This window comes from Panthera onca, chromosome B4, assembly GCF_046562875.1.
Source record: "Panthera onca isolate mPanOnc1 chromosome B4, mPanOnc1 haplotype 2, whole genome shotgun sequence".
In the NCBI taxonomy this organism is placed as follows: domain Eukaryota; kingdom Metazoa; phylum Chordata; class Mammalia; order Carnivora; family Felidae; genus Panthera; species Panthera onca.
In genome coordinates, this window is record NC_138345.1 from 62,512,081 (window position 1) to 62,531,596 (window position 19,516).

A 19,516-nucleotide genomic window follows, 5' to 3' on the forward strand; every position below is an offset into this window, starting at 1 on the left:
GACCTGAGCTGAAGTCGGCCGCGTAACCGACTGAGCCACCCAGGCGCCCCTAACCTTGTCTTTTAAAATTTGTTTTATAAGCATATAATGTATTATTAGAAAAACACATATATAGTTAATAAAGAGATAAACATCCATACATTAGGGGTGTATGCTAAAAAAAGGCATGCTAGGGTATGTGATCAAAAAAAGCTTGGAGATCACCGGGTTAGGGCACAGTAGTTTGGAGATCAGGAATATGGCTTTGCTATCTATGTGTGGGCTACTTAGCTCTGCAAATAGGCTACTCTATCCCCAAATTACAGGCTACCCTCACTCATCCGTTCTGTACCATCTTACCCACCCATGGTATCAGGTCAGAAGTTGAGGTGCCTTAGTAGAATACATCTTTCCTGCTTAGACAATGAGTCCACATCACTGGTGTCAGATCTGAAGGCCAGTGCTTACACATCCTAAACAAATGGGTCTACTGTGGTCACCTGACTTGGCTGGTAATCTCTCAGAGGGCAGTGATCTGGTTTGTTGATAGTTAACTCTTACTCTCACATTCTATCTAGCAGAAATATCTGCAAATGACACCTTGAAACTCCACCAGTACAATGATGGGTGTTGTTCACAAAGGTCCTGAAGAATTATACAATCCTACTCTCCCTCCACAATGAAACCACAAGAGTATAAATTATGCTCAGTTTGGGGTATTCTTAGAGCAGTGTAGCATTTTGTTACCAAAAATATTTCATTAACTAAAATGCTTCCTCTAGCCAAGCCTAAAAATCAGTTTGTACTGTGTTTCTTTTGTTCTATCATCCATCCAATTCCTCCATCCATGTTCTCACTCGCTGCACCTGTATTTACCTACTGAGTGAGCAGGCAAAACTTACAGATGAAGAGAATGTCAAAGTCTTCATTTTCCTTATGCATTAAAATAGGGAATCGAACTCAAGTGACCTTAAAACTCTAACAGAATTAGAGACCTGCAACAAGTGTTGATCCTCAGCATTCTAAGTTCCTTTCCAGTTGATCAAGTCAGCTAAACTCCCTCCCAAAAAGAATCTCAAGATCCCTTTCTCTCAACCTGTTCCCTGCCTGCCCAAGTCTCCCTTTTAAAATGTTACTGGATCCAGGGGCGCCAGGGTGGCTCAGTTGGCTGAGGAGATCTCATGGTTGTGAAATTGAGCCCTGCATCAGGCTCTGCGTTGGGTGTGGAGCCTGCTTAGGATGTTCTCTCTCTCTCCTTCTGCCCCTCCCCCACCTCAAAAAAGAAATGTGCCCAGATCCAGAAATATCCTAACAATCATTACCTGTTGGCTACTGGGTCACCACGACAATGAGAAGCTGCTTTGTCTCTGGAGCTGCCCGGCGGCATGTCTGGCGAGGGAGGACCCCTTTTATTTCTACAGACAAAATGTCTCTCTCTTGAAAACAATTGATATTCTTGACAGACTGTGAATTGTAGAAGTCTTGCTCAGAAGGAAAGCTGTCAAGGGAAGAAACACTTCCTTTCTTGATCGTTTGGATAATAGAGAGCAGAGATTTTTTTTAAGGGAAACCAAAAGATGTTTCAGGTGACCCCAAATGAGAGAGGAATTTTCCTTGTTGGTAAAATGAGGCACATTCATCTAAATGGCTGCCAGCACACAAACACATCCACACAGGGTTACATGCCTTAACATTTATCTTACTAATTAGACAGCAATCTCACATCCAAGAAGCCACTCAGAAGTGGGACTCTTCCCAAGTCTTTTAAATAAATCTCACTTGCAAAAACTCCTTCTGTTCCACATTTCTGAAATAAAGTTATTTGAATGCTACTATGTCTTTGTCATATGTCCATTATTTTAATTGTCTTCAGTCTCCTGGTCCACCAGTGTCGATATTTTTCCTCATCTCCAGGCCAGGCATAAAACTGCTTAAATCCAATCATCCAATATTAACACTGATACTGCTGACTAACCAATGAACTGTGCTCGTGGATCAACCAGTATTTCCTTTAGCCTTTACTCACTAAAACACTGCAATTGCCAATGTGAAGTTCCTTTCTACAGATAGGATTTGGAGTTTCTTCACCTGGGCCAAGAACTAGAGAAGAAAGATTGAGGAGAAAAGACCATAGATTACAGCGCAAAGTCATTTGAACTGCTGCATTTAGGCCAGAGTAGCTTTCACAGTGATTTTTTTTTTTTAAGAGGAGGGTTGTTTCCTTTTATGTTTGAAAAGAAAAACTGTATGGGTGGGATAGGATTTTAATGGATATTTATGCTTTATAGTTAAAACGGATCACGTCATACTGAGACCCCTCACCACCCTCTAAACCTGCAGCATGAGAGCGTTCTTTTAAACAGGATGGAAAGTAAACAGTTATGTGAGCACTGCCATCTGGATAGGCTCTGGTGCTAACTTTCAAACTCCGCTTAGCATCCTCTAAAAGATACTTGAAATGCATTCACATGATTCTGAGTAAGTGCTGTGGGAGTCTGAAGGATTTCAGCAGTTCTTCCTCTCTCAGTCAGCAAGAATTTTCTGCTAAAGATCTCCAATTACTTTAGTACTTTGCAAACACTGTGAATGAAAGCACATCAGTGCTACCCACAAGCAAGCTGCTTTCAGAAAGCTTCCTCAGCGAGCACTGGGCTATCTGCTTACTGTGCACACAGTCTCCAAGGGTCCTGATGCCTGATGGCCTTGATGTCCTCCTAGAAGAGGACAGGAGAACCAGACCTTAGTGGCTCTGGTTTCAGTCCACTGGCCCAAGGAGTTCAAAGATTGGTTATGGAGATGTCACCTGAATGGGAAAGCAACCAGCTGGCTTATAGAGAGGTTTTTGATTAGAAATCTTTAAAAGCAACAATAAACCTACTTCAGTTCACAAAACAAACCACTGAAATCCAGTAGGGGATGTCTTGATTTAAATACCTAGGAGGTTCTGAAAAATTAGGTCCTTTCATACACAGTTGGTAAGACAGTTTATTGGAACAACTATTCTGATAAAAATGTTTCAAAAATTTAATTGTGTATATCACTTGACTAAATAATACCTTTTCTGGGAATTTATCCTAAGAGTACAATCACACAAGTATGCAGAGACACATGCATAAAAGTGTTTATTGTGGTATTGTTATTGGAAACAATTTGAATGCTCATATTGGGTACTTCATAAATAAAGGATAACACATATTTACAAGGGATTATCTAACCATTAAAATAGTTATGGTACTCATATGGAATAAGATGCTCATGATACATTTTTAGGTGGTAAAGGTAGATGATATGTAGAGTATGAGTCAAAATATGTGTATTTTTTAGTGTGTAGATAAAAAATTGAATGAGCTCTTCTTGGGTTCCCCATTTTTGGTACCAAATTCTGCATGAGTCACAATTCAACAAGAGAAATAGAATCAGAAGGATATGTCTATCTATATCTATATCTATATCTATATCTATATCTATATCTATTATCTATTATCTATAATCTATATCTACCTACATACCTATAATTAAAGATATTTGTTACAGGACTTGGTTTATACAGTTACAGGGGCCAGTGAAGCAGTATCTGTAAGGCTGTGTGTCTGTGTCTGGTGCTGGATCTTGAAGTTCACATGACAGAGTCAGGAAGGGAATTTCACACATAGGCTGGAACCTCATGAGGGTTAACTGAAACCTGTGTCTATTGTAGTTGCCTCTCTTCTTGGTGATGAGAGTAGCCCTCAAAACAAACAAACAAACAAACAAACAAACAAAACAAGACAGAATTCAGGGGAAGGCAGAGGCAAGCTTAGCTGCTGCCTCATGGCAATCAGGTGAGTCAGCAGATCAGCAGCAACGTGTGTCAATTACAAAACGGCTGCTGCCTCCCTTCTGCCTACCAAAAATTTTGCAAGGATCTCCTGTGTGATCTACGCTATCGAGAAATATACAAGAAGAATTCTTGGAGATGTAGTTCAGACTAGCCAAGTTGACACATTGCAAAGCCATCACAGAGGCCAAGTCGGGATGTAGCTCGGACTGAGAACCCAAGGGCTGCCTGCTCTCTGACCCCCCCACCTCCCAGATTCAGGCTCATTTGTTCACCCAGGCCTGGGTAGGTAAGAATTGCTTACATAGTTTATATGGTTTTCTTCCTTCCCACGGCAGGATTTAGCATCCAGAAGTTAAAAGGATAAGATGTCACTGTTTTGGAGAATGACTCAATACAAATCACGACAAGAGTGTGTGCTTGTCCCAAGTGTATTACATATATTTATTCATTTAGTTCTGGCATCAAATTGATACCAAAGATGAAATTGAAATACAAAGGGTTAAGCACCTGGCTGGCAAGCACACAGGTGAAAAGGGGCAGAGTCAAGATCTCAACCTTAGCGCTCCGGTTCTAATCCTATGTGCTTAATCATTATGCTGTACTTGTTCCTCTTAGATAGCTACATTACCTACAAATTGGTGTCTGCTGCGAAAACCCTGAAACACTGCAGAATTCTTAAGAATCTAATGAAGTATACTGTATTCTGTTTACTAAACAGGGAAAAATAGTTCATAGATTTCTCTAGAACTGTTGTGTTAAATAAAGTACAAGATGTGAAATAGCCAAATCATAAATTCTCATACAAATACAAAATGAACATCTGTTAAATATTTTATTTAATTCATGGATTAGTGAGGAAACCAGTACGATATTAAAATTGATTCAAAGGAGTGGCTGATTTACAGATATTTTTATTCTCTGGTGGACAAAATTCATTTGCATCGCTATAAACAGGAATCTTTTGCTTTTCTGGGGACAAGAAATGTTTGCATTGTTATTAGTTTTCCACATGAGTAGAATTCTATCGCTACAGATTTGCAAATAGCCTTGTCAAAGACAGTCAAATATGCACATCCCATAGAGTCAGAGAATCCCTGGAGGGTCTGCTAGACAATCCCACATTCACCTAACAAACACTTTAGTAATCTCTCCTGCCCATTTCCAAGGCTTTAACAACTTTCCTGACAACTGAAATATAAAAATTCTTTACTGAATTAATTGAGCCATCATAAAACATTCTAGCTACTTCAGGGGCACCAGGGTGGCTCAGTTGGTTAAGCGTCCAACTCTTGATTTTGGATCAGGTCATGATCTCATGGTTCGTGGGATTGAGCCCTATGTAGGGCTCCGAGGTGACAGCATGGAGCCTGCTTGGGATTCTCCCGCTCTCCCCCTCTCTCTCTGCCCCTCCCCCTCCTCTCAAAATAAGTAAATAAACTTAAAAAAACATTCTAGTTACTTCAAATTGTATTTTAGCTGACACATTTCCTAAGGATCCTTTCTTTTCTAGAATTCTATGATTCTAAGAAAGTGGATATTTCCTGATTAGATATTATAAGAATAAGATTACAGTAATTTTATTTTCCTATTTTTGTGGGTATTATAATTTTGGGAGTAAGGGGAATTTTTTAACAAAAAAGTTTTACCAAGGGTAATTGTCAAAAACAGGTGAGGAAAGAAATGCAAGAAGAATTAAGTTTAAAAACTGAAAAAGTGAGAATAAGAAAGATAGAACAGGCATAGGAACAAATACATGGATAATTTCTTTAAGTCACGTAGTGGACTGTGGTCTATAGGTACTCCACGCAGACACTCTGTATTTATTTACTCACCAAGAATCTTAAAACCATTGACTCAATGTCGTGGAATCCTAAGTAACTAACCCAGAGAAGTTTTCCTGGTCTGGGATCGGTGGGAAAGTAAATGTTCTAAGATTCCAATTGGGACACTTAAAAGGAATGCTTACTCTTGTCTGAGTATAAAAAGGCAGAGAAGAACACAACGTGTAAGATTAAAAACAAAAAACAAAGTTCCAGAAGGAAGAATGCTTCCATTGGGTTCCTTCTGAAAGGACAGCCCTGAGACAGTAGGAGAAGCGGTATAGTTAAACATGGTAGAAGGCAGCCTTTCTGTGTGTGCTGTGGGACATATGCGTCTGTGTTTTGTGAGGAAACCAGTTACACAGGGGGCTGTGTGAATTGAGACCATGAACCCAATTCTCTTTCCTTGGAGCCCCAGGAAAGGGGAAGGGCCTATTTGGAAGAGCTCACTCACCTGAGTACACTCACTGGCACCCTACCGGTATCACTTCAGCCTTCGGATTGCCCTCGGAATAGTTCAATGCTGAGAGTGTTGGGCCATTATTCTCAAAAGACTCAACTCCTGGTAAGATGGCCATTAGATAAAGTATTCTTCCTTGAGGTTGCTTTAATCTCTCTCATTACGTGGTGAGCAGGATTTGGAATTGCTTAGCCCATAAATTCATTTAATCTAATTTGTCACATAAAGCATCAGAATTAACTTCCAGATTAACATTGTGGCTGTAGGCATGTTCATGCAAGGCTTCCTGCTGAGCACCGGGCCAGTCACCAGAAGAGGGGCCACACCCTCAAGTTGCCGAAATTTTAGTTAAGCAATACAACAAGCATATATAGAAAAAGGCCCATATCTCAGGACTCAGGGACTCAGGGACTTGGGTTCTAGTTTTGGATCTAGCTCTGAGGAAACGTTTGAGTTTAGCATGTTACCATATTAGTCGATCTGTAAGTAAAAAGAGGAGACAATACAATTCCTGAGATCTCTTCTACCTCCCTTGAACAACACAGGCTTGAACTACATAGGTCCACTTATATATGGAATTTTTTCCAATAAACACAGTACAGTACTACAGGTGTATTTTCTCTTATGATTTTCTCAATAACATTGTCTTTACTCCAGCTTAATTTATTGTAAGAATACAATATATAATACACACAACATACAAAATATGTGTTAATCAACTTTATGTTATTGGTAAGTAAGGCTTTAGTCAACAGTAGGCTATTAGCAGTTAAGTTTTGAGTCAAAGCTACACCTGTATTTTCAACTGTGTGGGGGCTCGGCACACCGACCCCTATGTTGTTCAAGGGTCAGCTGTGCTTAATTCTTTTTCATGAATATGGATTCATATATATAGAATAAATAGAGCTGAAAGCATAAAAAACAAAGTGTTCAGAATCATAGATTAGTCAGGACAGAGTCAGATGTAGAATTAGGAGTAGGAGTAGTGTAGTGACTAACATTGATTGTGCACTTACAATGGGCCAAGCACTGAGTTTACCACTTTAAAGCATATCTCATGTAAGCGTTGAAACAATTCTATGAAGCAGGTCATGTTAGTAGGCTCACTTTACCGATAAAGAAATTGAGGCATCAAGCGTTAAAGTCCATAGATTACATAGTTTGGGTATTGGGTCACATATCTAGTAGAAATTTTTAAAGTGGAGATAAAATCTTTGGGAGGGGTGCCTGGGTGGCTCAGTTGGTTGAGCTTCTGACTCCTGATTTCGGCTCAGGTCATGACCCCAGGGTTGTGAGTTTGAGCCCTGTGTGGGGCTCTGCACTGAAGTGTGGAGACTGCTTGGGATTCTCTCTCTTCTTCTCTTAAAATAAATAAGTTTTGGGAGGGGTGCCTGGGTGGCTCAGTCAGCTGAATGTCTGACTCTTGATTTTGGCTTAGGTCATGATCTCACAGTTTGTGGGACCGTGAGATCATGACCTAAGTGCTGGATCAGGCTCCATACTGACTCAGTGCAGAGTCTGCTTGAAATTCTCTCTCTCTCTCTCTCTGCCCATTCCCTGTTCGTGCTGTCTAAATAAATAAATAAATAAATAAATAAATAAATAAATAAATAAAATTTTAAAAGTTTGGGGAGATAATTACTGAACATCTAGGAAGTCACATTCAGTAGGAATAGGGGATACACACTTCCTAAATAGGTTGCAAAACCAATTATTTCACCCCATGTCCACTGCTAAGACCCTGCTTCAAGACATCATCATCCCCTGCTGGGGCTCCTGCAGTAAACTCTGAACAGCCAACCCCATGGTTTCTCTTGGCACACCCACCACAAGGCAACTTCCACACTGTAGCCAGAGTGGGCTTTCCATATGATGAGTCTCATGTTGTCCTTCCCTCAACAGATATTTGCTCATGAATACAAGAAAAGTACAGTGAAGTCCATCCATGCCAGAGAACTGATGGTTGGAAAAAGAAGAGACAAGGTGGAAGAGAGAGAGACAGAGAGAAAGAGAGAGATAGAGGGAGAGAGAGAAGCACGGAAGCTGACCCAGGAAATGGCATGACTGAGAAAAAGTATCTCCAGAAGTTGTGTGTGGAACACCCTGGCAAAGACAGATAGCAGGGACATGGTGGCTGCCTTCCCGGGTGGCGCTGATGACAGCAGCCAGGGTGGGAGCTTGCAACTTGACAGAGGGGCCCATGCCAGGAAACATTCTTGGGAAACCATCCAGGGGGCTGGGGTAGGGCTAAGTGAAAGGAAAAGGGAAACAGAAAGCTTAACCATGATTCATGAGCCTGAGGGACATCATTGGTGGGAAACAAAGCAGAATGATCGTGGTGTATTATTTCTTTAGCATGTTAACTATAAGGAATTTCAAAGGAATCTACTTGTGATAAACCCCGATTTTGTCAAGCTCTTCTACATCTATGTTTCTAACAGAACCAAAACATTTGTCTAGAAATCCTTTATAACAAAAGAAACTTTAATGATAAAATTTCTAGAGCTCATAGATGATGAAAATCTTTGCAGAATGTATCATATGTTTAATTATTTCAGTAACTTCAGATTATATCCATCATTTTATATTATACATTTATATTATACATATCCTCATGGTATAAATCTTTGCCCCTATTTAATCGTCATAATATAATATTTAACTGTGCCAATATGAATGATAGCTTCACTTAACTTTGATGAATTATATAAGAATTTTTGGGAAAGCACTTCTAACACATAGAGCATATTTTTTTAATTCCCAATTTACTGGGCCCAGAAAAGGAAATGTATAATGTTTCGTTCACTACTGCTATCTATTTTAGGTCAGGAGACAGCTCAGAAAAACAAATATCACTTGAATCCCACATCTGACTAGGCAAATCTACACTTTCCAATATGGATTATTTTTGGTCCAGTGAGTTTTGTTTCAATTCTTTTTCTGCTATGTCTAGTTTCACAATGTGATTAATGACTGAACTTTTCTTGTCTTCCCCACGGTTGCCTTGAGAATTTGCAGCATTAGATTTACTCATTTACTATAAGAGCAAAACAGAGATGTGATATCCAATGTAAATGCTGCTGTCAGAAGTGCACATATATTCATCATTAACTATGTTTTAATCATTTTTCATGATAATCCACAGAACAGTTTTATATGGCACACACACTTTTTACCCATACTTTTGAAGTAAAAATAGTGCTTATGAAAAGTGTCAGATTAACATTACAAATTAAACCCTCTCTCTAGATTAAAGGCACCAGAATGGCTGACCATGGTCCTCTTTCTACAATATAGTCTCAGTTCTCAGAAGAGCTACTCTAAAAAATAAGAGTAATTTTCACAGACAGAAAAAAAGAACAATTACCTTGAAATTTCAATCTTAAAATTGAATATTGATAGCAAATTTTTTCAAATGATCAACCTGAGAAACCACCAGACATTTCTCCTCTGAATTCCCTTCCGACCCACTGGAATCTTCTCTGAATCTTAAAACACGGTTGCTTGTGGAAAGTCCTGACTCACAGAGTTAGCATATTCAAAAACTCATTCTTGCTATTTGAAACTACAGACCTGTGCAATGGGACTACGCTGTCATCCTGAAATGACAAATCCATTTCTTCCTGGCTTTTGGGACACCCAAAAATGGCAGCCTAATCTGGATTCTTTGCACATTTCAAGAGGCTGTGGGGAGAATGTCCAGAGCAGGTATTGGAATCCAACAGGCCTAAATTCTAATCCTGATGCAGTAATTTGTTAGTCAAGTTGCCCTCACTCTCTGCCTCCAAGTCTATGATCCAAATACTCAGAACATTTTACATTTATTTTAATCACCTAGGTCCTCTCTCATTTCCAAGCTTGCAGCATGTTTTTCAGTATATTGTCCTGGACTACACTTTCTGTCCCCTTTTAGCTAAACTAGTAACACTTGTCCTTCAAGTCTCAGTTTAAAGGTCACTTATTTCCTCAGCAAGGCCTTCTCTGCCCACCAGATTAGATTCCTTCTGATATATATTTCCATAACTTCCTGTCTATAACAAAAGCAAGCATCATATCATACTGTAAAGTACTTCTTTAATAATGCAATATCTTCTTTCTTGAGATTATAAATTCCGTAAGGGTAGGGACTGTCTGACCTTAGAGCTTAGTATAGCACCTGGATGGGAACAGGGGTTTAATAAATATCTGTCGAGTGAATGGATGAATGAAAGGTGTCTGTGTAATAGAAACCTAGTTATTCATCACTTTGAGATTCTGTGTGGGCACTTCCAAGAATTAAAAGAGCTGATGTACGTAGAGTATATAGCTCCAAAAATCAGGAGCTTATTAAATGGAAGCTGTCTTTATCAGAGTAGTTTAAGCACTTAGGGCCATGGTGTGAAAGATAATAGCAAGTTGAAGAGGCTGCTGGAGCCCAACAGAGGCCACTTTAGAATGCCCCAGCTCAGAGTCTTGAGAGCACATTTCTCCATGAAATGCCAAGCTTGACTGCCATGGCAACCAAAGAAAGCAAATGTTGCCGCCCCATTGGTTTAGGACTATTTCTTAATGTTGCTTTTGGTGTAGAATCCCACTTTTCAGTTAAAACACAGTAAGAAACACAAACCTCAGCCTAAGGTCATAGGATTATTGATATCGTAGTGAAGCATTTGCTTGTCATGTCCCCTCACAGAAGGGAAGTGGCTAAAAGGCAGGGATTGTATCTTTCTTGTTTGGACAGAACACCTAGTCCAGACCTTTCCATAGAGTGAAGACTCACATCCTTGTGAAGTAAAATTATTAAAGTAATTTTGGCTTCCTAAAAGACACCTTCAGATTTTACCTGAAATTCAGGGTGATATTTGTAGAAGTCTACTGACTGCCTCCATTCAAGTGCTCTGCTAGTTTCTAGAATTCAAAATTAATTTCCTAGGATTTCAAAATTAAGCTTGTTATTTCTATCAACCCGAACTCCTTTCCTTATCATCTAATATATTCCAGGGGTATCATCATCAGCATCATCATCATCAGCTTTAAAGTTATTTTTGAGTTTCCCTTTGCTGAAATAGAGCTTCTATCTCCAATCTGTCACAGAATCAGTGATTTCTCTTTATTGATTCGGGGTGTCATTTCAGGGTTTCATTGCTAACTTCCCAGATAAATATCTTCATGACCAGTTTCCTCAGCATTGCGACTGTTAATTCTCCTAAATTAATATTCATGAATATTCATAAATATTAAGAACTTATATGCCTTCCTACTCACTAACACATTAGGAATAGACGGTTTCTTGGGGTTCAAATAGCCTGCCTCCAATAGTTGATTTATCATCTTTACCCATTATTTCCTCACTGCTCCAGTAAGGCCCATTTGAACCCTGATTGCTTTCCCTCACCCCTCACATAAACACATAAGCCAGGTTCATTTATGAAATGCGTTCTCCCTTCTTCCTTACTTAATCAAGTACTTCCTTACTTAAATCATTCTTGGAGGCCTACTTAAAGTTTTTATCTCTTTCATGACCTCTCTAAATCCCACACTGTAGTTGCATTGTTGGTATAGTCATTGCCACAAAAATAGCAATTAAATATTCCCTGTTTTTTTCTATCTTCTTCCTTTCCACAAACATTTCAAATATACATGTACATGTGTCAATGGGTTGGGCAGATGAGTAAGACCAACAAGACAAAGACCCTGCTCTTAAGATATACTGACATGGATATATGCTGTGTTATCCGCCTGGAATAGCATCCTCTTCGTACACAGCCCTTCTGGGAAATGTTCCTTTATCCACTGAACCAATCAAAGGGAGGGACCATTGTCTTATGGAACCTACTCTCTTATAACCAATGCTGATTGTCCCTGGGTACATATGAGATTGCACTTGGGACAGACACAGTAAGGAAGCTTTACCTTCCTTCCTTCCTTCCTTCCTTCCTTCCTTCCCTTCCTTCCTTCCTTTTTTAGAGAGAAAGGGAGAGAGACAGAGTGTGTGTGAGTGAGTGGGGAAGAGGGGCACAGGGGGAGGGAGGGAGGGAGGTGGAGGGAGAGAGACAGAGAGAGAGAGAGAAAGAGAGAGAGGGAGAATCTTAAGTAGGTTTCATACTTGGTGTGGCGCCCAATTCAGGGGTCAATCCCATGACCCCATGCTCATGACCTGAGCCAAAATCAAAAGTTGCACGCTCAACCGACTGAGCCACCCAGGCACCCCAAGAAGTTTACGTTTCTAGCCACAGTTAATTGGAACTGGGTGGAAACCTTACACAAGGTTTGATCAGTTGGAGTCCTTGTTGGACATTATGAATCTCACCATAGAGAACAAATTTCAGCCCATTGTGATGGTGATGTTGTGTGATGTGAAAGCCATGTGCCAAGAGCCATCAGCAGCTGCATTCCTGATGATGGAGAATCCAGGCTGACTGAAGGCTGAATTTTCACGGTGTGTGCTCAGGACCAATTGCAGTTCCTGGTACACAGTACTCAATACATGTTGGACAGATGGTGTCCGATACCAACTTAATGTCCATTTTATGCACAATACTACATTAGGCATTGTGAGGAAGAAACAGAAAAAATGGAATGAAGATTAACATACACTAATAGGTTTGATAATCATGTCATGACTCTTTTTAAATTTTTATTTTTTTTAAAAGTTTATTTATTTTGAGGGGGGTGGGTAGACAGCACAAATGGGAGAATGGCAGAGAGAGGGAGAGAGACAGAATCTCAGCCAGGCTCAGCGCTATCAGTGCAGAGCCTGATGCAGGGCTCAAACTCATGAACTGTGAAATCATGACCTGAGCTGAGACCGAGAGTCAAGAAACCTACCGACTGTACTACCCAGGCACCCCATCATGCGGTGATTCTTTTCTCCATGTTCTGATAAGGAAATAGAGGCTCAGATGGTTAGATAACTTGCCTGAACTTAATACAGGTGGCAAATGGCAGACTCACATGGAGCTGGGGCTCACCGTTCTGTCTGGTCCTCAGTCTATGCTTTCTCCATGACACAGTGGTTCCTGTCTTCTCAAAGCTTACAGATTTGTTGGGAAGATGAAACATATAAACATTAATTAACTTGAGAATCGGGTATGTTTGTTGATCAAACAGATGCCATTTAAGTTTAGGATGAAGCTTGGTTGGAAACTCAGCATGTCTCAGGACCTACCACAACTGCAGACAGTAACTTGATCAGATCTGGGGTTAGATGATTGGTTTTGGCAGTACTAATTAATAAGGCCTGCCAAAAATATAATTGTAAACAGAAACAACTTCTGACTGTAACACAAAAAGAAGGTAATATAATATATCCTGGTATTCATTCAGAGTTTGGCTGTTTCCAGGATGGCCAGAAAAGTGATAATAAAGAGGTGTTCATTATAGCTGGGGTTTCTGGCAAAACTGTCACCACATTTCTCTCTGGAACACATTATACTCTTGGTTTTGTTGTTGTTGTTTGTTTGTTTGTTTGTTTGCCTCATGTGGTCTCTCCTTATTTCATTACCAACCTTTATAGATAGCATGTGTGTATGTCTAATTTTGTCTCATTTACAAATTCAGTTCAATTTATATTCACGTGATTTTCAGGCTCTCCCTTTCTGCTATGACTTAAGCCATAATCTGTGGGAAATGAAGGTGAGCACTGGCGTGAAGAGAATCAGTGTCAGAGGAGAAACAGTTGCTTTGATACTAACATCAGAGGAAATGGGGAGAATTGCTTGGGGTTTCTCTTCTCCAGGCTTCCTTAAGGAAAAGACAGGCTGGGGTTGGGGGATAAAAAAGGGACTAGTCCAGCTATGGGCATGGTATTTGTATCAGTCAGGGTTCTTTGGTTGTGAGCAACAGAACCAGTTCTGACTATCATGCAAGAAGGAACTATATTGGTAGGACAATGGGTAGCTTTTGGGATGATTAGAGAGGGTAGAGAGGAAGCCTTATGAAGAGATGGGAGCCAGGACAACACCAGCAATGACTGAGCATCTGCATTTTCATTTCTATCTTTGCAACATGGCATTCAAGATTCAAAGTCCCGGGAAAACCCAAACTGTGCTATATGAGTCACTCTCCTACCCTTGGCTAGGTGAGGCCAGGGCACTTTTATTTAAAAGACTAGTAGTGTCATCAAAAGAAAAGAATAGATGCTGCATTGCAGGAAAGTGATAAATACCCACCGCTTCCCCTTGTTCAGCCCGGCTCTCCTTATGGCCCAGCTCAGAGCTGTTCTCAGAGGCATCACCCAAAGACCAAAGTTTGCACTGAACCTGTGAGATAGTAATGCCTGCTTTGCCTTTCCCTCTGTGCGTAGATTGGAGAAGTCCTGAACACCCTGTAGACCTGTCACAATCCCATGACTGTCCTGATTCTGTGGAATAAGTGTTAGCAGCTCTGAATTTTTCTGTCTCCTGCAAGTAATGGGAACTACTCATTCTGTCAGTTGTACATTGTCAATACAAAAAGAATTTCCGGTTTTCTATTCCATTCTCCTGCTATAAGAGACCTGCATGTGATGGTCAATATAGCTGTGTACCAAAGATAGAGTCATTTCAATGCATGTAAAGTGACAGTTTTAAATTGGTATTCAAGATATTCAGTGTTTGTGCCCTAATGTACTGAAGACAGGGATTAAACCTGTAGATATCAGAGACACTTATCAAACAATAGTTGTGTTGTCCTCAGCTCAAATTATTTGACATTTGGCTGGCAATTTTGTCCTCAAAATTATTTTCTCTCTTGGTCTTCATCTATCCTTCTACCTTTCTGACTGGGTCTCCTCTGTCTTGTCCACTTATTCATACACTTCGCATGTTCTAAAGAGAATAATTTCTAATTATTTTGAATATGGTTCTCAGTAGAAATAGTGAGTATCCCAATAGGAATGTAGACTATTGTTGTGGGGCTTTGGGGTGGCTAATGTTCAAAAGTTTTGGCAAGCAAGTGCTGGCATCTCAGGGTTCACCATTTGATTCTCAGTCTTCTTTCCCCAGAAAGAGGATCAGCAGAAAGGCTACAATGCCCCGGGAAGATCATAGCAAGAAGAGAGAGGAGAAGACTGAGGCTCTAAGCAAATCCCTGGAATGAGACACAGAACCGGGGCTGGAAAGCAAGTATGTTCTGGTGCCTGGAGGACGCTGGGTTTTGGACATGAAGTCTGTGCCCAGAATGAATCAGCCTGACTTGCCATATGGCCCCAGAATGTGAAGCTGGGACAGCCGACTGCTTTCTGTCTCAGAACCCTCCAGTGAAAGAAGGGCAGTCAGACGAGAGGGGGAGGGAGGGATTTGGATGAAAAGAACAGAATTTTGTACAATATGAAGCTGACACAAAGCTGCAAAGGACAGAGACTGGTATAAGGCTCAAGCATCTGAGTGCAGGCAATTTTGGTCCAAAGTGCCAATTGTCCAATTATGGGATTTAGTGCAGCTTAATAACAGCTTGTGTGACAAAGACTTCGGGGCTTTTATTCATGGTAAGTTCAATGTAAATCATTATTATGTTTTGACTTTCCCCAAATGTTAATTTGACCATAGACTGACTGTATTAATGAAAGTAGAATACCTTAAAGATCAGAGGTGATAAATTTGCTCTACCCTGTACTGGTTGGATCCCCAGAGTGTTACATTCAGTTCTGACTTGGAGGAACACACACACACACACACACACACACACACACACACACACCAAACAAACAAACAAACAAACCCTGACGACATTCAAATAGGGTTAACAAGGAAAGTAAGATTTCTTTTTTTTTCTTAGTTTCTTTTTTTTTTTTTTTTTGAGAGAGAGAGATAGAGAGTGAGAGTGGGTGGGCAGAGAGAGACAGAGAGAGAGGGAGACAGAGAATCCCAAGCAGGTTCCATGCTGTCGGTGCAGAGCCCAGAGCCGGGCTCAAACTCACAGATTGTGAGATCATGACCTGAGCCAAAATCAAGAGCAGACACTTAACCGACCGAGCCACCTAGGTGCCCTGGAGAATAATATTTCTTAAAACAATATTGTATGAGAAACAGTGGAAGAAATTGGGGGCTTTTAATCAAGAAAAGAGAAGATACAAAGGTAATAATAGCTACCTTTTAATATTTGAGGGGTTGTCATATGATAGAAAAATTAAATCTCTTCTGTGCTGCCTAATCTGTAAGTAAGAGATGTATGAAATTTTCAGAGAGGTAGATTTCAGTTCAATACCAGAAAGAATTTTCACAAAAGCATAAATATCCAAACATGAAATGAGTTGTTCAGGAGGACAGCAATTTATGTCATTGCTGCTGTTCAACATAAATACTTGAGCATTGCATTGCGTGGATATATTAGAACTCTTGGTTGTGACAGAAAACCAATTCAGGCTAGCTCAAGCAAAAAAGAAAACATAAAACATATTAATTGTTTTAGCAATCATTTCTTGAGCTCCTACCATGTACCAGACATTGTTCTAAAACCTGGGGATACAATAGTTAACAAAATATTTTAAAAAACCAAGTATCTTTGTTCTCATGGAGTATACATTCTAAGGGGGGAAACAGACAATAAAAGATACAGGCTGATACACACACACACACACACACACACACACACTGTACAGTCTGTGCAAAGCTCAATAGTGCCCAGTGGAGAGGGCAAGCGGGGCTGAAAGCAGATTGGAACTCTATCACCAAGCCTTAAATCTCAGTGGGCTGCAATGTTAGCCTGGAGGAAAGGTCAGTGTTTTGTAATTTGTAGCAAGGCACCAAATGTGCTGACAGACAAATGTGTAATTTGTAGCAAGGCACCAAATGTGTCTTTTAGCACAAAGGAATAAAATGTAGATCATAAGAGTGCTGTGAAGAAAGCTAAAGCCCGAGGCAACATGGATGGCATCTGAGTAAAGACCTGAAGGTTGGGAAGTCACAAAGATAAGAGGCAGGGGAGAGCCACTGATAGAGGCTCCTGTGGACCACTGCAAGGACTCCGACTTTGACTCGGAGTGAAGAGGGGAGACGATGGAGGAGTGACGTGATCTGAGTGACATTTCAAGAATGTTGTCCTGGCTGCCCGGCTAAGAACAGAGTGAAGAGAGGCAGTGGCAGAGGCAGGAGGCCCAGGTAATAGGCTGCCAAAGGGACCCAGGGAGATGACTGGCTGTGCTGTGAGCGGCAGCACAGTGCTGACAAGAGCTTGGGTTCTGGATGTATTTTGAACACAAAGCTAGCAGGATGTGTTGATGGGCTAAATGTGGAACCCATTTAATGAGAAAGGCCAAGATTGAGACAAACATCAGGCAGAGCTCAGTCTAGGAGCCAAAACGATAAAGTCAGGGCTCCACGTCTCCATTTTCAGATGGCTCGTTATACACAGCAGTATGGTACTCACATAAAGCCCAGCGCTCATATGCCGCCAGTTTGAAGAGTGTCTTCTTCCGCGACTGCCAGAGAATCTTATGTTTGTGCTCTGTGTTTATCCCTGGGTCAACAACTATGGCCAAGTTTGGATTATATGCCCAGTCCCTGCAGGTGTAAGAAGGATGGGTAGGGACAGGCAGGGTCAGTCCAACCAAACTTTAAGTGACATCAAAGTTTTCTGGCTAGTAGACAGCCAAGCCAATAAAGAACAGATTATGGGAAAGTCTGTGTGAATATGTAGGAAAGTTGCAGATAAATTATGCCCAGAATGGAGTAAAAATGAATGAATCTATAATTCCCTCTGAAGCTGTTTTTTTTTGTTTTTTGTTTTTGTTTTTGTTTTTGTTTTAATCACTATGAGATGTTTTCAGAGAGAATGTTTTGAGGGCCTATTAGTTTCCTGTTGCTTCTGAGAAAAATTAATGGCTTAAAATAACACAAATTTACTGTCTATAGTTTTAGAAATGAGAAGTCTGACACAGTCTCACTGGGTTAAAATCAAGATGTTGGCAAGATTCTGTTCCTTCTAGAGGTTCTAGAGGGAGAGTTTATTCCCTCTCTTTTTCAGCTTCTATAAGTGGCCTGCATACCTTGGCTCATGGCCTCCTCCTCCATCCTCAAAGCCAGAAGGGTAGCATTTTTAAATCTGTGTGCCTTTCTTATTGGGTTCACCCAGATAATTCAGTATAATCTTCCCATCTCAAGATCCTTAAGCTAGTCAAATTTGCAAGCTCCCCTTTGCCATGTACGATAACATATCCGTAAATTCTGGGGATTGGAATGTGGACTTCTTTGGAGGATATTATTCTGCGTACCACAGCCTGCCATATATACTTAGCATCGTTTTGAAGACAGTTGCTTTCTCTTGGGATTGTAAAAACATTCACAAGTGGTTTTTACCATGATAAATGTAACCACACTCGCTCACCCAGGAATGGGCCGTCTGATGCAATGGCTGACCATCCAAAGGACTGTTTCTAGAGTTCTTCCCAGTGGAGACGTTGTATCCAAGAGGGAGAGAGGTCCAACCAATCAGATCTTGTCCTTTGGGGTGCTTGCCATGCACACAGGGGTATGGCCTGTGGGTACAGTAGTGAAGATTAGAGATACAAAGAGTGAAGTTGGTGAAGAGCAACCATGCCCTTGGGAGAAGAGTGGAGAACCAGGTTGGGGGGGGGGGCATCCAGAAGAAAGGCAAAGAAGGGAAGGGGGGATCAGAGACCCAAGAACTCAGGCAGAGATTCTGTACCTTGGGTTGGCTCCTTTCCACTCCCTGTGCCAAAGCGGCTATTGGACCATCAGATCTACCACTGTAAATAAGCAAATAAACAGTTACAAATGAGGCTCTGTTCTCTTTGTATGAGGCAGTTTAGATTTTTTTTGTACTTTTACATTCCATCTATTCTCACAAGAAAATCACATACCTGATAACCTGAGCACGTCTCTCTTCCCAGCCGTCTGGAGAACCTGACGTAAGAGTAAGGCATGAAATCTGCCCCCAGTTAAGACATTAAATGAGAGATATCTGGATTTGACCACAGACAGTACAGATCAGCCCCTTAAAAGTTTACCACTACTTTCCCAATAAACTCCTTCTCTGGATTCCGGACTCTCTGACTTAAAAAAAGAACCCTTGTATGACAACATAGTAGCACCCAGCTTGCTTATGACACTTTGTCTTCAGGGGTGAAAACAAAATTGAGTTGGACTTTACATGTCAGGTGTGTCCTTATTTAGGTTTTTTGAAAAGTAGACTCTAAAACCTAGTGTCATCCACAGAGGCCATGGAAACAAGACAGTGGATCTGGAAGGAGGCCAGCAGAATTTGTGACCCCACCCTCTTAAGCCAAAACAATACTGACAGGCATAAAATTGCTGTTTATGAGGTTATAAGTCCTAAAAGGATATATTGTATATACAGAGAAAAATGCCACCCACAGAGCTAATTCTTCTCCATGTTGGAATTTAGACTAAGAGGCTCTGGGGTAAGAAAGCCAATCTTTTTGATTTTCAAGCTGTATTTAATATCTGGCCAGAGTTCAATAACCACCCTTTTTTATACAGTTGTTCTCAATCTTCTTTG

The 19,516-nt window shown here is 40.6% G+C and overlaps 1 protein-coding gene and 1 long non-coding RNA gene across 4 annotated transcripts in view; one reads left to right on the forward strand and one right to left on the reverse strand.

Moving 5' to 3' along the window:
• The window catches only part of LOC144616924 (uncharacterized), a 28,183-nt gene extending 9,034 nt beyond the window's left edge, over window positions 1-19,149 (reverse strand). For 2 of the 3 annotated variants that reach the window (XR_013556804.2, XM_078449957.2), the window contains exons 1-4: window positions 18,858-19,149; window positions 18,683-18,743; window positions 18,362-18,512; window positions 13,013-13,091 (exon numbers count right to left, since the gene is read on the reverse strand). Coding sequence is in view for 1 of the 3 variants with exons in the window: in XM_078449957.2 (XP_078306083.2) it covers window positions 13,013-13,091; window positions 18,362-18,396 (114 nt within the window). In the remaining 2 variants the exon portion in view is untranslated. The remainder of the gene's footprint in view (window positions 1-13,012; window positions 13,092-18,361; window positions 18,513-18,682; window positions 18,744-18,857) is intronic. The other variant, XR_013556803.2, reaches the window with a different exon arrangement.
• Window positions 1-19,516, forward strand: part of LOC132694560 (uncharacterized) — a 52,229-nt gene that overhangs the window by 26,267 nt on the left and 6,446 nt on the right. Inside the window, exon 2 of the long non-coding RNA XR_009617364.3 lies at window positions 15,043-15,162. This is a non-coding gene — a long non-coding RNA (uncharacterized LOC132694560). The remainder of the gene's footprint in view (window positions 1-15,042; window positions 15,163-19,516) is intronic.